Source organism: Salvelinus fontinalis, chromosome 28 (assembly GCF_029448725.1).
Source record: "Salvelinus fontinalis isolate EN_2023a chromosome 28, ASM2944872v1, whole genome shotgun sequence".
Classification (NCBI taxonomy): Eukaryota; Metazoa; Chordata; class Actinopteri; order Salmoniformes; family Salmonidae; genus Salvelinus; species Salvelinus fontinalis.
This window is the reverse complement of record NC_074692.1, coordinates 28,945,415-28,970,028: the sequence shown is the minus strand read 5'-3', so window position 1 is coordinate 28,970,028 and position 24,614 is coordinate 28,945,415. Positions and strand designations below refer to the sequence as shown.

General features: G+C 40.2%; 1 protein-coding gene and 1 pseudogene across 1 annotated transcript in view; one reads left to right on the top strand and one right to left on the bottom strand.

The window, feature by feature from the left end:
* The first annotated feature begins 6,321 nt into the window (after window positions 1-6,321).
* LOC129826559 (2-oxoglutarate and iron-dependent oxygenase domain-containing protein 2-like) lies at window positions 6,322-9,224 on the top strand (annotated as a pseudogene).
* Window positions 9,225-9,302: 78 nt separating this feature from the next.
* Window positions 9,303-24,614, bottom strand: part of LOC129826558 (electrogenic sodium bicarbonate cotransporter 4-like) — a 30,769-nt gene continuing 15,457 nt past the window's right edge. The window contains exons 14-23 of the mRNA XM_055887439.1: window positions 23,632-23,874; window positions 22,236-22,349; window positions 21,577-21,738; window positions 21,017-21,195; window positions 16,978-17,050; window positions 16,620-16,688; window positions 16,031-16,204; window positions 14,878-15,063; window positions 14,684-14,742; window positions 9,303-13,253 (exon numbers count right to left, since the gene is read on the bottom strand). Of these exons, the coding sequence (XP_055743414.1) occupies window positions 13,082-13,253; window positions 14,684-14,742; window positions 14,878-15,063; window positions 16,031-16,204; window positions 16,620-16,688; window positions 16,978-17,050; window positions 21,017-21,195; window positions 21,577-21,738; window positions 22,236-22,349; window positions 23,632-23,874 (1,431 nt within the window). The 3' untranslated portion in view covers window positions 9,303-13,081. The remainder of the gene's footprint in view (window positions 13,254-14,683; window positions 14,743-14,877; window positions 15,064-16,030; window positions 16,205-16,619; window positions 16,689-16,977; window positions 17,051-21,016; window positions 21,196-21,576; window positions 21,739-22,235; window positions 22,350-23,631; window positions 23,875-24,614) is intronic.

Here is a 24,614-nt window from a genome sequence, read left to right as displayed (position 1 = left end):
AGTATCCAAAGTATTAAGCGAAATCAAGCACAGAAAACAGCATTGGCATTAATAAAACAATATTTCCCACGAATTAAGTCGCAGGTAAATGTGCGTCTTTTCTCAAAAATTCTGTTCAGCAAGTCTAAAACAGTACATATAGGCATACAACGACACATTTTAAAACATGGTTAAACAAAGACAACATTTCTGTATATTCATGACGTTGAATTAGCCATTAAGAAGAACAAAAATGAAATACAAATTATTGCGTCTACATGGTTGTTGCAACGGCTTGTGTGTCACCTACTGGTTAAATTTGTGTCTTTTCGCACGAATTAAGTAGCACAGAAATTCGTGTATTTTCAAACGAATTGAACCACCCCAAAACACCCCAAAAATGCACAAAAACGCACGTAATCTGCTGAAATACATTTTGTACATATATGCGCGAATTGAATGTGAGACTGTGTTGCAGCGGCACATAGACAGCTCGTGCATGCAGTGGCCTCAAACAGCGCATGCGATGTTCCAAAAAACTCTTCCATGAGACAAGATAGCGCGCGCATCAACGACGCTTTCTGGTCTTCAAAATGTGCCACTGAGCGTTCCCATACAAAATATTGGCTTTGCCAATCTTTTACAGTCTACGCTAAGAAGCGGTAGATCTGTTCTATGTGAGCTATTTCTATGCTTTAGTGTCATTTTAGTTTTTTTACTATCGGTTTTTGTACACCAGGTACAAACAGCTGAAAATACAATATTTTTGGTTATTGAAAATATTTTCACATAGATTTAGATGGTATAATGTTTCTCAACATCAGGGTTCGTCAACTAGGTTTGGCCTAAAAAATTCTGACCTAATAGTCGGCGGTTCATAACATAATTAGTATATCATATTATCACACTTAACTGGCCTACACTAGAAATTGTACAATTTGTTAAACACATCCGATTAGTACATAACAAATTCAGTGACAATAACATAATCATTTAGATATGATTACGCTCATAAAAATCACCATGTCTCTATTCAAATATTATTTTGTCTATTTCTCTGTTGATTGGTGGGAAAAACAGGTCTACGTAGCATACACTATTTTTTTTTACTTCATCATTCGTTCAGAATAATTAGCTTGATAACAAGAGAAAAAGTCGCTATCAAAAAGTATCAAAAGATGAATAATGAAAATCGAAGTTTCCGGGAAGAATGTACAGAGAGATATGCGTTCATCTTACCATATATTCCCAATGCCAAGCCAGAATCTTATTTGCAATGAAAATGTCGTTGTTTACAAATAATTCAGTCTCAGACGTCATTATGAATCTAAGCATTGAACTTTCAAAGTGGCCTTCCCGCCCCAGACAGATGCCCGACGCAGATACATTGAAGAGATAACTGCAAGATACACAACCGGCTTTTTTGGCTGACATATTATGTTACTGAAACGGGTTAAATATCCAGTTACAAGGAAGAGGGAAAACAGTCGTGGACATGGTGGAAAAACTTGAGGCCTTTACTAGAAAGTGTGAGTTGTTCGATTTGGACTTGACATCTGGAAGGCTACTGCACTTCAGAATACTGAAGAAACGACAGGTAGAGGGACCAGGCCGCAGCATTGTCACAGAGGATGGAATATTTCATCAAGCAGCTGAGGGAAAACTTCTGGAAGTCCTAATTTTCCTCTATGAACGCAATATAGACTCACGACAGCATTCACACAAGACAATCAAGGACTGACTGCGCATCAAAATCACACCCATCTTGCGCGATATCCAAGATCGTGTCTGAGTGGAAATGCAACTTTTTCCATTGAGTAAGTTACTTAGTGGCCTATATGACTGTATTTAGTAAATACTAACATTATTGTGAGTGCTTATCATGGGATATTTAGGTCTCAAGTTGACAGTATTTTCTGTTTGTTCTGTCGTTAAAGCAGCAGGCTATCCCGATACAAACATCGCCATTTTCTCTTTTAAGTATTGTTTTATGTAGGATGCCACATTTTTGTCCAGTTGCAATTTTAAGTAGGCCAAATTAAAAAATGTCCCACTTCTATAAGGCTATATGTTTTTTTATTGTGAACGATGCTGTAAAGCCTCATAGCCTACCGCAGCCAGTTAAAATATTTTATATAGTCTCGAAGAAAGACTCCAATTAAACCCTCTTGTTGTTTGTAAAGTCAAATTACAATTAAGATTATTGTTGAAATTAATTAATCGACTGGTGTAGGTTCTTCATCGGTTGCTGTGCACCCCTTGCATAACAAGTTAGCTATATTTTCAGCACCAGGCGCTGTTCACGTCCTATTGATTGCGCTGCGCTTGCAGCTTACGTTTCAGCACGACAAAATGGTCCGCTGCCTGCTTTATTAGTTGACTGTCTCCTGCATTCTCTATCCTCATGAATGAAGGTAAAACGTAACTTTTGCATTACTGAGGTAGGGTAACTTCCTTCTTGGGACATTAAATTTGAGAGTTTTTGTATCTCGGGTCCGAGATTAAGTATTTTTTATGGAAAAAAATATTCATAATTAATTTGGGTGGCCAGATTTGGACCCGGGGCCGTCAATGGGGGAACGCTGCTCTAAACTATACATTGCTTGTTTTGTCTAAAACTAAAATTAGATGAAGTATTAGAATTTTTGCAACCAGCAATTGGTGGAGCGATTTCTGGATATTGCACCTTTATAAATTAAAAGGTTGATTTGTTGTGTGTTAGCTTATTTTAAAATACATTGTTTTTACTTTAGAACTTTATTGTGCTTTTCCATCCACATTTCTTCATGGTTGCACTGGTCAATAGAATGTTGGGGCTATCGGGAATATTGAATCCATGCACAGCAATAAACCAAATGCCATCATTTGATATGGACCCTAACCAGTTATTTAAAGTCCTTCCCTAAAGCATGTAGCAGAGCCGAAATTCAAAGAACTATGAATGAATGACTGATTGTGAAGACAAAGTATTCTAAGTGTGGCCACAAAAAAACTGATGCAGACCCCAAGTGCACATACCCTGCTCCATGATGTCAATACAACTTCATATCACATTTTTAACAGAGTTGGAGAAAGGTGTATCCTACATGATAGGATAGTGACAACGTACTCATTTCATTCACCTCTTCGCAAAAAAATTGGCCTTTAGCACCTATATGCCTCACAATATCAATGACTAGACCACAAATCCACCAGGCATTGACTGGGAAAACCTATGTATTTGGACATATGTCCAACCCAATATAATTTCTTATCAATATTTTTGGTCAAGCTTCTTGATTCCGGTGCCTCCATGTTCACCAATCTTCTCTCTGAGATGAAGCATCTTATGAGGACATCATGTCTCCATCATACCACTGAAGCAAGAGGAATTGTTGATCCATTAATACAGCCACTGTTTGCTTCTTAATTATGTTCCTTGTATACTATAACCCCCAGCATAGCAGGCCTCAATGCGCATCAGAAATCGGCAGGGGGTATTCCAAGTCATTCTTTTTGTCATCAGAGCTGCATTGCTCAGTGGCAAGGACCGTTTCCACTGGGAAAGACAGGTAAATGCTCCGTTTCAGTTTCTTCTGGGAGGACGACTCACCCGAGCCAAACAATGGGTCTGTGACTTTGAAGGTAATGGAGGGCATGTTCCGTGCTCTTCTCTTGGCATTCTTCTTCTCCTGTTTGTACGCCGCATTCATGTTGGCAATCACCTGTAAACACAAACAATTATTGACTATTTCCAGTGGAATCCAGAGAAAGCTCACATGGAAATTACACACATGACCTATGTCATACGATGACCTATGCTCCGCAGAGCGCAATAGGGTTGTAGGTCAAGTAAGTTAGCATTGAACTAGAAATGAAAAGTGGCAACCATGAAACAAGCTCATCAGGCTCTCTTTGGCAGTGTAGCACAGCGTCTCCCAAACGGCAAGATATTCCATTTCCAATTCAAACTCACCAGTTGCTTCACAGAGTTCTGCTGCTCCTGCATCACTGTCATACACACAGAGGCCTCTTCCTTAGAGTGATACAAATCCGTCTCTTGGTCGGTCTTGACAAAATACATTTTAAATGAATAATTCAATATTAACAAATAAGACATAGTATTAACGCAATTAAATGTCTTTAAAAAACAAAACAATATCTCACCTCACTAGGTAAAATAGTTTTCCTATTAAACATGAGTGAATAGGGTGTGAACTTTGTTGTGGGGTTGATGGTCGTCCTAAACAAACATAAGACAGGGTCCAGGAAATCGTCCCACTCTGCCTGCTTCTCTGCCACCACCTGTGTGATGGCTTCCTTCAGTAGTCCACTGCTGTGGTCGTGTAGCGGGTTCAACTCTACAGCAGACACTCTCTGCACTACGTTCCACCTGTTACAGAGGTGCTTTGTCACCTAGAAGCAACACATTATACAAAGGCAATGTTTTCTGTACCTGCAATATTTTCTGAACCTGTGATCACCTTTACACAAGTCTGTCACACATTGTATCTGACACCCTGATGAAGGCATTAATGTATTTTTAATGACTTAGCCCACACATTAAAGGCTTTTTAACTTGCAAACCCACACGAGTGCCTGGACTTGGATTTTTTCATGCAAACTTAGCACCTATTTGTGGTTATAATACATTTTTTATTAAAACAATTCTAGCAGCTTTTCTGTGTGAATAGTGTGGGCGATCCCCAACAGCAGAATGGTGTGGACGTAAACAGGTCATTAAAAATATTCATGCAGGTAGACCACTGACTGGTCAGCTCAGTCAATGAGCCAACATGACGGCATGTTCTATGAGAAAATAGCAAGCATTATTTAAACAGTCTGTTTGAGATACAAGTTTGAGCTGGATTTGTTTCTCTCAAATTCATGCTTTGGCCTCAGATACGAGTATAGAATGACGAGTCAACATTATTTAGGTACGAGTTAATAGAATATGAACTTTTAAAAGTGAGATTTCCACTGGACAGTTAGTTTAAGAGCTTGTAAATAGAAACAGGCTAATAATGTCTTACCTCGTCACAAAAGTCAACGCTTTGTGTGGAGATAACTGTTTTTGCTGCTCCAAACCTGGTAGGAAAAGAAATATGGTGCTCCATCTCATTGCCACTCATGTTGGTGATGATGGTTGTATCTTGCAAATAACTGTCAAATCAAGATGAAATTGTGTGTGTGTTGAATTACCTGTAAATGGATGTAGATATACATCTGGCAACAGAGAGGGCATCTCTTTTTTGAATGGGAAACGCCTCCACCCACTTGCTGAAGTAATCTGTGACAATTACCACGCTGGAATTACCTTGCTGTGTTTTTTGGAAAGGCCCTGGTGAAAACATGAACAAATTCAACAAAGTCAGACAAACAATTGTACTCTGAGTTCATCTATTGTTGTGAGACTAGCCAAGTAGTTTCATTTTCTGATAAGATATGAGTTTATTTACCAAATATATCAATCCCTAGAATTTCCCAGGGAGCATCCACTTTGATTGGCCGAACAGTCCTTGTCATGTTTTTGTTCCTCTCTGTATGTTGACAGGTTTCACATACCTTTATCTGAGACAGACAAGTGCACAATTTGTAAGAAGAATGAATGTATGCCTCCAAGCTGTATTACACTGAACTCCAAATAGACAAACATACCCAGTCCACGACATCTTTTACAATACCCAGCCAGTAATACTTGCTCTGGATCCTATGAACAGTCTTCTTCTGTCCCAGGTGATGACCAATGTCATTAAAGTGGCACTCTAGGAATATCTGCCTCTTACGTTCAGCTTCAATCACAACCTCTCGCTTCTCCTCCTTCTTGGGCCCCACATAGTACAGTCGACCCTCTAGGACGACACAACCACACAGACAACAATCAATGAAACATGCCATTAGAAAGAGACACTAGGCTACATTCAACGGCACACATTTCAGATCGCCTACGTCTCAAGCATTTTCGCTTTCTTTTTTTACCATCAATGATGAATTTCTGAGCATATCTTTTGAGATTCTTCTTTCGTATGGGATTCATTGTCTGGGGGTAGCAGCCCTCGGCCACAAACGTGTAGATGTCACCCAAGCGGTTTGAGCTCGACTCCACCACCTCCTCTTCAGCCACCACTTGCAACGAGTCCACACTCAACATCTCTGCAGCGAAATGGTCCTCAAACTACGTAAAATATGCAAGCCAAATTATATAATGGAAGGAGAAACCGACTTACGTGCAAACAAATATGACAAAAGAACAACTAGCTAAAGAATGAATCAACGGAGGAAATATTCGCATGTTTCCCTGGTACTCAGAGAACGGACGATTTATGTTGACGCACGCGGAAACACAACTCGAACATTTTTATTTTTACCGTTCCGCTTGAATCCATTTTACACCATGAAAAATTGCAACACATTTAAATAATTAAGTAATGTTTAATATTGTGAAATGTTATATCTAGCAATGTGACTCTATTAAAGCCGTTTTGTTGATTACATACCTTGGAAACTAAATGCTAAGAGTATCGGTTCACATCGGACACATAACAACGTTGGATCACAACAAACAACTCAAAATCCGGAAGCAATACCATAACTGCTTTTGACAGCTCCTCGTTCGCTCTCATTTAACTACTAACAATAGCTTTTTTATTATGGATTTTACTATAACGTTAATGTGTATTATCTTTATAGGATAATCATGCAAACCTGTAAGGATCGTAACGCAAATGTTTACACGAGTTGTTTTAGCGCTGAATATTTTCCTTGAGTTCAAACGTCATGTCAGATCAGCAGCAGTTAGAACTTATTATCAAGCGGTGGCCTGTAACTAGCCATTACAGTAGATCTACAAATAATTGTCATGTTAAAACATCTTGTTGGATAAATGTACTAGTTTGCGAGCTAACGTTAGCTAGTTAACTGGAAACCAAAAATGATGTTTGCCCAACGGGTGTTAAGAAAGCTTGGCTGCTCCACTGACACACAGTTCGAGAATATCCTGACAAAGGCAAGTAGGCCCACGCATTTTGAGTATTTATTAAAATTGTACTGAATGATTAGTCTCGAAAACCGGAGCGTTTGAAAATTGTGGGAGGCAACGCGGATGTCTAGACACTACTGAATGATCTTTCCATTTTGATGTGTGGTTAAATGTTTACTTTCTAGATTGCCAAAGAAGTTTAATGGCGTCAGAGCCTTGGTGTGAAGTCAGCTGAGAGAGCTGCTGCCATAAGGGAGATTTACAAACCCCTCCATGACCATGTCTACCATCTACAGGTAGGAAGGAAGCCTACAATACTGTAGTCTCCATACACACTAAGATTGTAAAGTGTAATATTTGACTTACACTATCTCTTTAGGAATCCTATCTGGCTCCAGAGTTTAAGCAGATGATGGATTATTGTCGAAGTGATGAGACCAGCGAAGAGGGACTGTTGAGTTTAATGCAGACAGAAGCAGGTGAGTTTTCCATAAAGAGCTCCTATTTGAAATAGGTGGTGCATGTCATTATTTAACTTTTTTTTTTGAAGCACCAAGGATCTTGCGCTTGCCTGTGTTTAAAAGAAAAAAGCTTCTGTGATGCTGATAGAAGAGATGGAACACTTTGAACAGTCTACAGACCCAACAGAATGAACAACTACAGGGTATGCTTCCTCTTTCATATAAAATACATCTGTAAGCTATTAGATATGGAGACCTCAGGCAAAATATTCAATGTATCAAGTGTTACCTGTGGTAACTCATGTTCGTTTTGTTTGCAATGTTCTTTTGTCCACACAGATCCTCCTGAACGAGCTAGGGTTTGACGATGGCTTTACCACCCCTCTCCGTGTGCAGTATCTGTAGCCTCTCACATCTCTGCTCTACCCTAACTGTTGCGGACGCTGCCTAGACAGCCACAAGGCCTTCATGGTGAAATACGACATTCATGAAGACCTGGACCTCAGCTCTGCGACAACGCAGAGGTCACTCTCAATGTGTCTCTGGGGGAAAAGTTCACTGAAGGGAACCTCTACTTTGGTGACATGAGACAGGTGCCTAATCAGAGCCAGATTGGGAAGTGTAATAACCCAATATATTATAGATATTGAAATATTTGAATTGACCTTATGTAGAATGAAAGAACAAATAAAGCTGTGATATTGATTTAGATTCATACTATTTCTCATTGATTCCACACACTGTGGTTTTAAAACTATGCCAGTTCATACAGGTTACACACTGTTATATTTCAGGTTGAGAAATCTCCCAGAAGTATTAGTTGCACAAACAAAAGTCGCCACAGCCCTATGAGTAAAAATTCTCATTGTTAGTCTAGTGTGGCTCATTGGTTGATAGTGTTTTCCTGACCCTGCAGGTGCCTCTGAGTGAGAGTGTCTACAGAGGTAGAGCAGGGAATGACAGAGGGTCTCCTCTACAGAGGACAACATGCACGGTGCCCTGCCCATCTCCTCTGGCCAGTGCTGCAACCTCATTGTCTGGATGAGGGCCTCACAGGAGAGGAAAAACTGTGCCCCATGTGCAAAAAGAAGCCTACCTTGGTCGAGGGACAGGGCTTCACAGATGGCTTCACCAGTGACTCAGGGATGTCTCTTCTACAGAATGTATCATGCGTTCCGCGTTAACTTAATGCTGCTGGTCCATATGTATTTGTGTATGTTAGTATGACTTGTGTCTGGATGTCTGCTTATCGTGGAGTTTATTGCATGTGCCAAAAAAAGAGTTATAGAGAGGAAATGTGGTAGACATTAGGAACATAGGGAGGCTCATCACTATTTCTACATAACACTGCCCTACAAACTTCATTACGCAGTGTCACATTTATTCCAATCTTTTCTAAAATATCATGTCCATAAAAAATATGTGTAGCCTGTGAATTGAATGGTCTTTTGTCCAGGTAGGAGTATTACATATCCAAAAGTCATTAGACACTAGTGAAGAAAACCTGAGCGTTCACCTTTGTACCTTACTTTTAGTGGGCTTGCTTCTTGCTCACAGAAATGGGGAAATATTTGAAATGCTGTAAACTTTATACATAATGATAATAATAATAAAGTAATATAAATAAATTCATAGCTGTAGTTATCTTAGTACATCAGTAATATATTTTTAGAAAACAATAATGCACAGGCATTTCTCTGTATTGGTAAAATCAATAATATTGAAAGGATCAACAACACATTTACACACCAAATATCTCAAGAATACAGTTTGTACATAGTATTAATAATATTGAATTTAATAAACCATAATTGTTAATGAATTTATCGCCCCTCTGTGCATGCCTCTTGTTGTCAAGTATGGTAACCCCTCCCTAATTGTCCTCCTTTACACCCTGTTGTTCAGTGTCTGCACAGTAATTGCACACAGTCATTTACACACAGTAGGGAATAATAACGTGATTGCAAAACACTGTATTCAACCATGTTATTATCAAATCAATCCTTTTCAGCACTAAAATCAATATTCAGTCCAGTGGGCTATTCCATTTTTTTTGGTTGTTTCTTTTTTCCAATAGCTTGAAAACACAAGAGGGAACAGGGAATAGGAAAGCTAGTTTTCTAGAAGAAGAGATGCACCATATAACCTCTCAACACACATACACACACACACACCAAAACACTTATTTTCTTTTGCAAAAGAAGGATATTCAAAAACTCATTTGTCACATGAAAAGGCAGGCCATGTTTTACAATCACCTACAGTACATTGAAATTCTGGATTGCACTTAAAGTTATCCTGGACCTTATACTTTATACTTACTATACACTGTGTGTATAAAACATTAGGAACACCTGCTCTTTCCAAGACAGACTGACCAGGTGAATCCAGGTGAAAGCTATGATCCCTTATTGATGTCACTTGTTAAATCCACTTCAACCAGTGTAGATGAAGGGGGGGAGACAGGTTAAAGAACCATTTTTAAGCCTTGAGACATGGATTGTGTGTATGTGCAATTCAGAGGGTAAATGGGCAACAGAAAATATGTATTAAGTGCCTTTGAACGAAGTATAGTAGTAGGTACCAGGTGCACCGGTTTGTATCAAGAACTGTAACCATGCAGTTTTTTTCATGCTCAACAGTTTCCAGTGTGTATCAAGAATGGTCCACCACCAAAAGGACATCCAGCCAACATGACACAACTGTGGGAAGCATTGGAGTCAACATGGGCCAGCATCCCTGTGGAACGCTTTCGACATCTTGTAGACAATGTTCCCTCTAAGCTGCGCGTGTGTGCAGAAGAAATATTGGCCCATGCAGAGAAGCAGGAGATTGATCTTCACTCAACTTTCTAGAGTTTTCCCCCTTAGTTAACATTATCCAAGTTTCCCTTTACTGTGGGAATTGTGATCGAATCCACCCAATATTAGTCACTTTCAATGCAGCATACTGAAAACAAAACAAACTATGCAAGAACTATGCAAGTATGCAAAGCTAAGTATGCAAGAGATTTTGTTGTAGGCTTTCTATTAAATTGACTCTCACCACTCAGCCCGTACTCTACACAAACACAGGACTGTGTTTACAGCATGAGTGGTAGTGAGTAGATGCGCTTGTTTTGAGTTTAAAGCCAGAGTTGCATATAGCAACCTGGGCACATTTGTTCATATTCTTTGCTATATCCTTTGCTAGTTAGTGAGCTATAAGCCCAGTTAAAGCTAATTTGTAGTCAGCAATGGGGGAGTGATTGCTTCCAACAAGAGCACAACATGTGTACATTTCCAGACATCTTTCAAAAGCGAGTCAGGTGAAGGACTTTTTTTTTGTCTTAAAGGGCCAATGTCCTATTTTGAGACAGGCTTGAATAAGCTAAGTAGCCAATAGGCATAGGGTAGCATAGTGGTTTCTTGCATCAAACAACACAACAACATTTTCAGTCACCTCCTTGTCTGAAGGACAAGTCGATAAAGAGGTTAATGTCAAGCCCTGCATGTTTTTTCAAAAGTCATGGAATGTTGGCCTACATTGAACACCACACATTGGTTGCTACTGTAAGCTGAATGATAGAACAGCTATTTCCATGTTAAAATGTTATGGGATGCATTTTATCCATTGTTTTTGATGGTAGGACACTGGTAGGCCTAAATTATGATCAAATAGCCACAGGAGCCTACTTGACCAATGTCTGCAACTGTAAGTTAAAGCAGGTACAACTTCAATGGTCATAGTAAATGCACGCTGGAAGTTGCACAGAATTTTCACAACATTCAACTTTGCGCTCAGCAGACCTGAAATTTACTCAGTGCCCCAAACAATTTGGGGGAACATTGAGTCCATGCCCTGACGTATTGAGGCTATTCTGAGGACAAAAGGGGGTGCAACTCAATATCAGGAAAGTGTTCCTAATGTTTTGTACACTCAGTGTAACTTTCTGTATGAACAAACTGTGAGGAAAATACTATATATACAGTACCAGTCAAAGTTTGGAAACACATACTCATTTTATACATTGTAGAATAATAGTGAAGACATCAAAACTATGAAAAAATACATATGGAATCATGCAGTAACCAAAAAAGTGTTAAACATTGATTGTTCTGTTGAAAAACAAATGATAGTCCCACTAAGCACAAACCAGATGGGATGGCGTATCGCTGCAGAATGCTGTGGTAGCCATGCTGGTTAAGTCTGCCTTGAATTCTAAATACATCACAGACAGTGTCACCAGCAAAGCACCCCACATCATCACATCTCCTCCTCCATGCTTCACGGTGGGAACCACACATGCAGAGATCATCTGTTCACCTACTCTGCGTCTCACAAAGACACAAATTTGGACTCATCAGACCAAAGGACAGATTTCCACCGGTCTAAAGTTCATTGATTGTGTTTCTTGGCCCAATCAAGTCTCTTCTTCTTATTGGTGTCCTTTAATAGTGGTTTCTATGCAACAATTCGACCATGAAGGCCTGATTTAACGCAGTCTCCTCTGAACAGTTGATGTTGAGATGTGTCTGTTACTTGAGCTCTGTGAAGCATTTATTTGGACTGCAATCAGAGGTGCAGGTAACTCTAATGAACTTATCCTACGCAGCAGAGGTAACTCTGGGTCTTCCTTTCCTGTGGCGGTTCTCATGAGAGCCAGTTTCACCATAGCGCTAGATGGTTTTTGCGACTGCACTTGAAGATCTTTAACATTTCTTGACATTTTTAGGACTTACTGACCTTCATGTCTTAAAGTAATGATGGACTATCATTTTTCCTTGCTTGTTTGAGCTGTTTTATCAAACAGGGCTATTTTCTGTATACCACCCCTACCTTGTCACAACACAACTGATTGGCTCAAACACATTAAGAAGGAATTAAATTTCACTAATTAACATTTAACAATGCGCACCTGTTAATTGAAATGCATTCCAGGTGACTACCTCATGAAGCTGGTTGAGAGAATGCCAAGAGTATGCAAAGATGTAATCAAGGCAAAGGGTGGCTACTTTGAATAATATAAAATAAAATTAGATTTGTTTAACACATTTTTGGGTACTACATGATTTCACATGTGTTATTTCATAGTTTTGATGTCTTTAGTATTATTCTACAATGTAGAAAATAGTCCAAATAAAGAAAAACCCTTGAATGAGTAGGTGTGTTCAAACTTTTGACTGGTACGGTATATATTTATATAAATATAAATATCTTGACATAAAATATATTCTTATATACAGCACATACAGAGGAGATCCTTCACTCCGCTTTTCTCCTATATCCCTCTACGTTGTTTCTAAAGCTACGCGTGTCCTGAAGATTATACAGTCAACATGTTCTCAACAGAGATATCCATGACAGTTTACAACAGCAAAGAGCCTCCTAGGTTAAAAGCAGAAGCTGTTGCTTGGACTTTGGACACATCAAAATGGACAGCTATATGAGGAATCAGATCAAGTATAAATGTACTGTACATTCACGCTAAGTTATTCCATGTACATGTATTCCCAGCATCTAATTTCTTTACATTAGGTGTCATATGCTGTCAGCTGTTAGTCCATGACACCTTGCACTGTCCTCTGCAGGCATTCTAGAAGAGTCTTAGTGTGTGAGTGGGTCAGCGCTCTAAAGCTATGTACTGTAGAGCGTCTGCGTTCGACCCACGTATGCCACTGCTCTGTCACACAGTAGTCAGTGCCTACAGCGTTGTTTCGCTGCTCATGTCCCTGTGGCGGGGGTGGTCAGTGTCTGTGTCGTAGTCCGACTCCATCTCGATCTTCACCTGGGGCACGGGGAAGGCCATGCCACGGCCGTGGGCCATAGGCACCGCCGGGGACGAGGGGCAGGAGATCTTCAGATGCAGGGTGATGCTGAGGAACGGCAAGTCCCAGTTATCATACATATCATACATACCTGTATGTATGTCCTGTGTGGTTCAGATGGGTTCGATTCTCGCTGGGGCCACCCATACAAAAATGTATACATGCACTATTGTAAGTCGCTTTGGATAAAAGAGTCTGCTAAATGACATATATGACATACACAGTGAAAGAAACACAGAAGGGAGGGCGGACTGGAGACAGGCGAGGGGGAAGGTAACCTTGGGCTAGACAGGGGGGGGGGGGGGGGTCAGTAGTGAGATGTCATCTGGAGCTAGAGAGTACCAGAGAGTGAATTAGACTAGAGGACAGGTTGGGCAAATTAATGTGAAACAACATGACAGAGAGTTAGACTAGCTGTCAACTGTAATTGATGTCTGTTCTTTATGCCGTAGTATTCCAAGCCTTTCTGCGGTGTAGTTCGCAGCCTATGGGGAATGTGAGATGTGGGGAGGAATGCAATGCACAGTTTGTGATGCAAAACTAACAGTAAAAGAAACAAAGTGTCTCCTTATGTTGCAGTTTCCCCTCTCCTAATTTCACAGTCTTCAGGATTTTTTTTAGCAAATATGTAGGCCTACTGTATACTGCTGAACCATGCTTCCTTAAAAGCAATGCAGACATGAATTTGATCATAGTTTCTATTTGACATAAGGAGTCAAAGACAACACGCAGATAACATGACTAAAAGGATGGAGGGGAGAGGAATGTTCAACTATATGGGATGAAGACACAACTAAGAACAAAACAGTAGTGTTCGTGAATGGGACCCATCGATAGACTACTAGACTATTGGGTACAAACAACAACACATGGAGGAAAAAGAAACAACCAAAACTCTGAGAAAGGCCTGATGCATGTGGTATGAGGTCACAGTGCACCAAACACTGTTCACTCTCAAATACTGCTATCTGCTACATACAGATAGAATGTCAATCTTTTATTCATCTATTCAAATATGCAACACATTTCTACAGTGACACAAAATTACACAACTAGTTTTCATAACGCATAGGAGTGCAGGGAAAATAGCAGCAAGGGCTGCTTAGCAAAACCCAAAATAACATCTGCATTGCATTAAAGTGCATGGAGAGAAGGGTATGAAGGCATATTCTCTGAGATATAGCTTATACTTCAGCCCAGCCTTGGCAGAACACTATGGAATACTGTGTCTGTGAGAAGTTATGTGTGGAATTATGGATGCTGTGTGTGTGTGTGTGTGTGTGCGTGCGTGCGTGCGTGCGTGCTCGGGCATGTTTCTGTATGTCTGCTTATATCTGCCAGGCTGATGTTTCATGTTTATGTAATCTATGAATCAGGGGAAGTATTTGCCTGGCTGGCAGTGAGCAGCCCACTGTGACTGGGCATCAACGGGCTGAAGGAGGTCACTGTAGGGGACGTGTAGTTTGAGCACACAGTACCTGCGGTCCACGTCAGACTCAGAGCTGGGCGAGCAGTTGGAGTACGCGTGGTACTTCTCCTGCATACAAACACATGCACACACACACACAAAACAGACACACACAAAACACAGCCATCAGAAATTAATTATTTAGCGAGAATTGTTTTTCTCTAAACCAGCCAGTTGGTGGCAGTAAAACCTAACATTTCTCACCTCGTCTTCGCTGTCGTCTGATCTCCCTTTCTTCTTGTCTTTTTTCTTTGTGTCATCTTTATCACCCTTCTTCTTCTTCTTCTCCTTTTTCTTGTCTTTCCCAGGCAGGATATCATCTATCCAGGCCAGGTCGTGTTGAGAGAACACCATGTCCAGCATCTTACGCACCACCAGCAACCCCAGGATCTGATGGCCGCACAAGCAAATGATCACTATCCTCAACTTCTGTGACAAGAAAATAACATCAACAGGAAAGAAGATGCATGTAAAACTCTTCATAAGTAACCAGCATTTACATCATAAGTAACCAGCATTTACATCATAAGTAACCAACAATTACATCATAAGTAACCAGCATTTACATCATAAGTAACCAACATTTACTTCAAAAGTAACCAACATTTACATCATAAGTAACCAGCATTTACTTCATAAGTAACCCACATTTACATCATAAGTAACCCACATTTACATCATAAGTAACCAACATTTACATCATAAGTAACCAACATTTACATCATAAGTAACCAACATTTACATCATAAGTAACCAGCATTTACATCATAAGTAACCAACATTTACATCATAAGTAACCAACATTTACATCATAAGTAACCAACATTTACATCATAAGTAACCAACATTTACATCATAAGTAACCAACATTTACATCATAAGTAACCTGCATTTACATCATAAGTAACCAACATTTACATCATAAGTAACCAACATTTACATCATAAGTAACCAGCATTTACATCATAAATAACCAACATTTACATCCTATCAGGTCATTTGTATGTTGATGGGTGCTTGAATGTATCCAGAAACACGGCCATTGGGACTGTTGGAAATACATCTGGGAGAGGCACCAAATACAAAAGTAATACTTTTTTATGCATTAATGCATTGGTCAAACTAATTTGATGGAGGGCCAAGTGTATGCAAGTCTTCGCTCCTCCCATGTACCTGATTGATCAGTTAAGGTAATTTATTTAGTAAGAACTTCCCTTGCCTGCTTTTCTAGGTCTTAATTACACACAAATTGAAAGAAAAATAGTAAAAAAACAGCAGATACTCTGCCCTCCATGGATCGAGTCTGAAACCCCTGCATTAATACTTGTTCCATTCAAAAGCAAATCATGAATAATACCATGACAGGGAAGAGGATGGCCAGGACGGTGGACTTGAGCACCCAGAGGACAGCCAGGCAGATGATCTGGACCAGGGTGAAGAGGTGGACCCTCCTCAGAGGCACGTGACGCAGGAAAGGGAAGTCTGGCTGGTACTTGGAAGGCATCATGTACAACTTGATCCTCTCCCAGAACTACAGAGGAGTGACAGGGGAGACATAATGAGAACACACACACACACACACACACACACACACACACACACACACACACACACACACACACACACACACACACACACACACACACACACACACACACACACACACACACACACACAGGTCCAGACAGACTCAGTGAGACCCTAGATGTGCTCAGAGCAGCCTAGCTAACACCCTGATCAAAATGCATCTCCAATTGCTGCTTAGATGCTGCTAGAATACATAGTTACCTTCCCTCCAGACACACACATTCTCAGAAGGAAAATAACCGTGCCACAGAGAATGTGATGACATTGAAATGCATGCCGTACTAAGAAGCCCATACCATGAGACTTTGATTTGACACATAACCACCGGTTGTCGACTGTGTTTTCTGGTCTCTACATACCTGAATGCCACTGAGAGATGCCACGCCCATATAGAGAAACACACCATAGAGCACTGGCATGGGTATGAACTGTGAGTGGACCAGAGGGAGAACACACGGTTAAACTACATAGACAATATAAACACATAATCCTGTTGATCCCTTGTAATGGCATGTGTTGGTATAGAAAACACACTGATTGCACCCAAAATTGCACCATATTCCTTATTCAGTGCACTACTTTTGACCAGGTTCCATAAGTATCTGCTCAAAGGTAGTGCACAGTATAGGGAATAGGGTGCCATTTGGGCCACTACCACTGTTATCGTTCATCAATAAGCCTAGTTTAGGTTGGAGGAAATGATCATATTTTACTGACCTGTAGAATGGGAGCCAAGAAGATGGAGACTCCAGTGAGAACAAACACTAGAATCCCTGTCAGTCTCTGCTCCCTGTACATTAGAGCAAGAGAGAGGGAGAGAGATACAGAGAGAGAGAAATGCAGAGAGAGATCAAGAGAGGGAGAGAGAGAGAGTTAGGGAGATAAATGTTTTTGCGTAAATGTATTTCTTGGTTTCTACTTCTTCTCAATAGGGGGTGCTGTTTGCACTTTGTAATAATTTTGTTCCCAAATTAAACTGCCTCGTACTCAATTCTTGCTCGTACAATATGCATATTATTATTACTATTGGATAGAAAACACTCTCTAGTTTCTAAAACCGTTAGAATTATATCTGTGAGTAAAACAGAACTGGACTTAGAGCAATTTTCCTATGAGGATGTGAGAATGCTGAAATCTGCTGGCTGTTCTGAGATCTGTTTATAAATCTGCCTGTCTTCTATTGGTTGAGATGCACTGCATACGTCTTCCCCTGGGTGTCAGCGAATAGTGAGAATTGAAATGGAGTTGCTAGGCAGAACTGAGAGGTTATAAATGGGCTGGCAACGTGGGGTCCGTCCTTTGTCCTCTTCGCCCTGACGCAGAAAGGAGCTCTGGCTGTCGTTCTAGAACGCTCCGGTTATAGGCCTTAGATATATCCGGCTCTGTTTTTATTCAATATAGGTGTTAAAGACATCATAATGTTGTTATATTAAACCGAGTTATATCAGTTTATATCGGTATATTGCGATTTTCGGGTATTTATTTGAGTCGGACACGTCTTTGCCACATGGCTAATGTTTACTGCTAATTCGAACGTTGAAGAGGACAATCTACAACCAAGCAACGATTCTTTTGGACAAAGGACACCTTGCCCAAGATTCTGATGGAAGCTCATCAAATAGTAAGAAGTATTTATGATGTTAATTCGTTGTTCTGTTGAAAAATGTAGAACTCATATTCTGCCATTAATCTAGGTGCGGTCTCGCTTTAACGCACGCTGTATGTTGTAGTAACGTTAATTTTAAAAATCTAACACAGCGATTGCATTAAGAACTAATGTATCTTTCATTTGCTGTCCAACCTGTATTTTTTAGTAAAGTTTATGATTAGTTATCGATTAGATTAGGTGCCTCTCCCAAGATTTCTCCCGACATATTGTTGGCAGCCTGGCTACTATTCTCATTGTATAACCACGATTTGGGCCGCTAAATATGCAAATTTTCGAACAAACTCTATATGTATTGTGTAATATGATGTTATAGGACTGTCATCTGATGAAGTTTTGAGAAGGTTAGTAAAAAATGTAATATCTTTTGCTGGTTTATTCGCTATCGCTAACGTGCATGAATCAATGCTGCTGTGTGGTTGGCTATTGTAGTAAGCTAATATAATGCTATATTGTGTTTTCGCTGTAAAACACTTAAAAAATCTGAAATATTGGCTGGATTCACAAGATCTTTGTCTTTCATTTGCTGTACGCTGTGTATTTTTCAGAAATGTTTTATGATGAGTATTTAGGTAATACACGATGGTCTCTGTAGTTATTCTAGTTGGTGGCTGCAATGGTAAACTATGATTTATACCTGAAATATGCAAATGTTTCTAACAAAACATATGCTATACAATAAATATGTTATCAGACTGTCATCTGATGAAATTGTTTCTTGGTTAGTGGCTATTTATATCTTTATTTTGTCGAAATTGTGATAGCTACCTATGCAGGAAAAAAATGGTGGAAAAAAAAGTTCTGTCCTTTGCTATCGTGGTTCGCTAATAGATTTACATATTGTGTCTTCCCTGTAAAACATTTAAAAAATCAGAAATGATGGCTGGATTCACAAGATGTGTATCTTTCATCTGGTGTCTTGGACTTGTGATTTAATGATATTTAGATGCTAGTATTTACTTGTGACGCTATGCTAGGCTATGCTAGTCAGCTTTTTTACTGATGGGGGTGCTCCCGGATCCGGGTTTGTGAGGAAGTAGAGGTTAATTAATTTTGATAAGAGATAAACATTTAATGAATTGAAGGTTATTTGTTGATGTAAAAATTGAAATGTACTGATGTTAACCTGTTGAGGCTAGGGGGTGCTGTTGTCACTATTTATGGAAATCGTGTAATTTTTGAAACGGCTTCCTACTAAATTCTTGATCGTACAATATGCATATTATTATTATTGGATAGAAAACAGTCTCTAGTTTCTATAGCCGTTGAAATTTTGTCTCTGAGTGGAACAGAACTCATTCTACAGCAATTTCCCTGACATGGAGTCAGATTTCACACATTTTGGCCCCTGATCTGGAGTCAGTTAAAAGGCCACTGTTATTGCTATGAGTATACAGACACTGCTTACGTCTTCCCCTGGATGCCTTTACGTGATGACGATTTGAATGGTATCGATTGCGCAATCACAGCCCCTATAAAACAAAAACACGTGTAGGTAGGAACTCTTTTCCAGATGCGCCAGGCGCGCGGTGGACACCGACCCTGCTCTTTTTCCAAGCATTAGTGTAGCCAGTTATATTTCTCCGGTCATGTTTCTACTCGTTATAGGAGTTAAAAACATCATAAGGTAGTTAATTTAAAGCGTTTTATAGCAATTTATATCCGTTTAGTGCGATTTTGGGACATTTATTTCTGAGACACTGTGAATCTCTGGGCACGGTTCCAATTCATGCCGAACGCAATGGGCATTTCTACATGGCAAGAGGACAGCTTTCGACCAAAAGACGATTAGACCCAAGAAAGGATTCTTTGCCCAAGATTCTGATGGAAGAACAGCTCAAAGTAGGAACAATTTATTATGATAAATCGTGTTTCTGTCGAGAAATGTTAATCGCTTATGACGCCATCTTGCTAGACGTAGCTTCGCTTGGCGCAAACTGTATTGAAAAGTAAGGATAATTTAAAAAATGTAAATCGGCGATTGTATTAAGAATTAAATTGTCTATCAATCGCTGTCCACCCTATATTTTTTAGTCACGTTTATGAGTATTTATGTATACGACTAGATCACTGTCTAATATGGCGCACGACATTGTCTGACCAGCTGGGCAACTTTTGTCATTGTCTAACCATGATTTTGGTAGCTAAATATGCACATTTTCGAACAAACTGTATATGTATGTTGTAATGTGATGTTACAGAAGTGTCATCTGAAGAATTCTGAGAAGGTTAGTGAAAAAATTAATATATTTTGGCGATGTTTACGTTATCGCTCTCTTTGGCTAGAATCAATGCTCTGGTAACGTTTGCATATGTGGTATGCTAATATAACGATTTATTGTGTTTTCGCTGTAAGACACTTAGAAAATCTGAAATATTGTCTGTATTCACAGGATCTGTGTCTTTCGATTAGTGTATGCTGTGTATTTTTACGAAATGTTTGATGATTAGTAATTGGGTAAACACGTTGCTCTATATATTTATTCTAGTCCATTTGTGACGGTGGGTGCAATTGTAAACTATGACATCTACCTGAAATATGCACATTTTTCTAACAAAACCTATCCTATACCATAAATATGTTATCAGACTGTCATCTGATGAGTTTTTTTCTTGGTTAGTGGCTATCAATATCTTAGTTTAGCCGAATTGGTGATAGCTACTGGTGTTGGTGGACAAATAAAAGATGGTGTCTTATGCTAATGAGTTTAGATAATAGATTTATATCTTTACATATTGTGTCTTCCCTGTAAAACATTTTAAACATCGGACACGTTGGCTGGATTCACACGATCTGTGTCTTTCATTAGCTGTATTGGACTTTAATGTGTGAAAGTTAAATATAAAAAAAAAAAAACATTTTTTAATTTCGCGGCTCTGCCTTTTCAGTGGAATGTGGGGGGGGGGGGGTCCTAGACAGGTTAAGGTTGTGCCATTAGATTTGGGGTGGGTTGGGGTCGCGAGAAACTATTGCGTAAAAAAAATGGGTCCCCAGAAATTCTGCCGGAAAAAATGGGGTCCCAGCTGAAAAAGTTTGAATACTACTGGTCTATAGTCACACTCTATTTTCTCTTCGCTGTGCTCCCTCACCTGACACCCAGGAACTGAGGCTGCTCCCCAGGGGCGCTGGACTCACTCTCCATCTTTAGTGAATCAATGTGGGCGATGGAGATGACAGTGGCGGCCACGTACCAGGGCAGGCCCAAGAAGGAGCAGGCAGCCATCAACACCCCGACCCAGAACAGGTCCAGGTGGTAGCCACACCCTTTCTGCAGGGAGGGACACACAGAGTAGAGTAGGACATGAATTCACACTGCAGGATGTCATTGAGGTAACTGTCCTATTAAGTATGTACTGTAGGCCCTAATGTGACACCAGAGCCCAATTAAGGGTCTAGGAACTAGATTTTACTACTACAAGTATGTCTTATCTCCAATATAAATGACTCATCATTGCAAACAACCTGTCTGATGCCCATTGTGTCTTCCAAAAGCTGAGGCTAAACTAGTTATCAATGTCTTCACTATAACAGGCTGGCTGTGTATTTAACACAGCACATCAAGGTCTCCCTTGTGAAAGAGGTCTCCTGACCTCAATGGGAGTTTCTGGACAATAAAAGGTTAAATAAATCAAGAAAAACATCCAACTACCCTCAGCTTGTTCTCCTTCCGGTTGACAATGACAGCACTGATCTGCTGGTCCATGAAGATGAGGATGGTGACCAGGAGAGCAGGGACGAAGCTGGCCAAATACACCCACCATGGGTTCTTCCCAAACGGCAGCACTATCCAACCCCGGTCGGGACGTGTGGGCTAAAGGGAGTCAGTAAGGGGCAGTGTCAGAGTGACCATTCCTTGATTAAAGGACAAACACAAACATGTACACACCCCTTTTGTCCCCAAAACAGCCTCAATTCGTCGAGGCATCCACTGTGATGTTGGCCCATGTTGACTCCAGTGCTTCCCAAGTCAGCTGGATGTCCTTTGGGTGGTGGACCATTCTTGATACACAGGGTAAACTGTTGAGCGTGAAAACCACAGCAGCATTGCAATTCTTGATAGAAACCGGTGCGCCTGGCGCCTACGTACTACCATACCCTGTTCAAAGGCATTGTCTCCCACCCTTCATCTACACTGATTGAAGTGGATTTAACAAGTGACATAAGGGATCATAGCTTTCACCTGGATTTATCTGGTCAGACTATGTCATGGAATGAGCAGGTGTTCATAATGTTTTTCTACATTCACTATAGGTTTATACCTAGGGTATGGTCAGGAACATTACTAATATTTTAAACCTGTTTCTTTACCTTAAATTCTGTGGGAACGATGAGCTTGGGGGTTTTGAGCCCAATTAACCTGTCCAGACCCACAAAGGTCATAATGGCCATGAAGATGGAGAAGTCACTGATGAGCTTCCGCAGCTGTTTACAGAAGCCAAAGACAGAGCAACAGACAGAGCAACAGACAGAGCAACAGCCACCGACACAGACAGACGGAGAGAAGGACAGACGGAGACACAGACAGACGGAGAGAAGGACAGACGGAGACACAGAGACAGAGACAGACATAGTGACAGAGACACAGACAGACACAGAGAACAAAGCAAAGCAAAAAATATGAAATAAGTCTAGTGTGAAACAAATCATCTCTCAAAGAACAACAAATGCAGAGACACAAACACATTAAAAACATCTCATGGATGTCATAAGGTGAATGCACCAATTTGTAAGTCGCTCTGGATAAGAGCGTCTGCTAAATGACTTAAATGTAAATGTAAATCTCAAATGCATTGAAAATCATAAGCTGTATTCAGCTGTAACATAGATGGAATAGAATATTGTGAGGAACATGCGTACTGGATCCAGGGGATCCAGTACGTACATTGAGGAAAAGGGATGCAACATTGTTCACTGTTTGGGATTTGACAATGGAGACACACCCAGAGAGAGAAAGAGAGAGAAAGAGAGAGAAAGAGAGAGAGAAAGAGAGAGAGAAAGAGAGAGAGAGAGAGAGAGAGAGAGAGAGAGAGAGAGAGAGAGAGAGAGAGAGAGAGAGAGAGAGAGAGAGAGAGAGAGAGAGAGAGAGAGAGAGAGAGAGAGAGAGAGAGAGAGAGAGAGAGAGAGAGAGAGAGAGAGAGAGAGAGAGAGAGAGAGAGAGAACATGAGCAAAAACATGGAGTGGGGAGTTGGGGGAGACAATGGTATACAAAAGTTTGAATATAAACATGTTTTGGTCATTGCTCTTATTTACACCCAATCTCTATGGGCATTTCTACTAAATCACCACAGGAATGTGTATTTTCCACTGGCTGGAGAGTTTTGAACATATCAGATTTTTGTCGGAGCGGATGGTCGTGGGGGCGGAACATAATTATAATAATTGGTATACTGCAAATTTACCACAACTAAGACAAAAACATAGATTGTGTCTCAATGTAGTTTTCAAATACAATCACGTGTCTTTCGTTTGAACAGATTTGTTAAATGAAATACATTTTTTTCTGAATTCCTGGTCTTTTTTAAGTCTTTTTTAAAATCACTTGCAGGAGGGTTTTGGCCCGTCGGCCGCTTGTTACCGACCCCTGGAACAGACTATCTGTCTTGAAAAGTATGAAACTGTGGCTGCATTAGGCTGCCAATTGTGATGCAGCCTGTATGTCACTGTATAAAGATCCAGCCCCTCTTCAGTTCGTTCTGGTCTCACCTTGGTGGGGAAGTAGCGACTGAACTTGAACTTCTTGAGGGAGACGGTCATGGAGTAGGTCCCGAAGAACAGAATGAAGGACATGAGGGCCAGGTCAGGGACGTACTTACAGGTGTTGCCCACCAGAGAGCCTCCGTACTTCACACACTCCTTCTTACTGAGCTGGCTCCAGTCCAGGCCTGTGATGTTTAACTGGTAGGAGAGAGGGAGAGAAGGGTGGAGGGGGGCAGGGAGGGGGACACAGTTTTACAGGTGGAAGAAAAAGGTGAGGTGTAGAGAAAACGATAGGCATGGATGTGAGGGTTTGTCGGGAGAGAGAGAAAGAAAGAAAGAAAGAAAGAAAGAAAAAGAAAGAAAGAAAGAAAGAAAGAAAGAAAAAGAAAGAAAGAAAGAAAGAATAACAGGGAAGAGAGTGCAGGAGAACAAAAGGGAGACAAAAAAAGAAAATGAACAGACTCAAAAAGAAAATGAACAGACTCTTTAAACAAATAGTTCCCACTTGGCTTAGTGTCATACTCCTGTTTTTTAAGTAGTATCATTAAAGTTTGAGTTCAAACAAACAACAACTAGGAAGTCTGTTGAGTCAAAAAATGAAATATTGAAAAGCCCTTAAGGCCTAATGGGTATTCAGCAGGGTGTGTTGTGTTTCCAACATAACACCAGCTCTAACATCTACTTAAAAAGACATGACAAAATACACATAGAATAAAAACAACAACTTACTCCAAAGAGACTAGAGGTGTTATCAGTTGGCACTGGCACTAAACCATTGAAGATCATTGAAGCCACTGTTTAAGATAGAAGGGAGAAAGAGACAGAGAGAGGAGGGTAATGAAGGAGAAATTGAGATGCAGAGAGGGAAAACAAGATGACGGCAGAGTCAGGGGACAAGAGAAATACAAAATAAAAGAAGATTTTAACAGGTAGACTTTGAGACTTTAAACAGAGAGAAAGAGTAGTTAGTTAAAGCTCATGCATACACA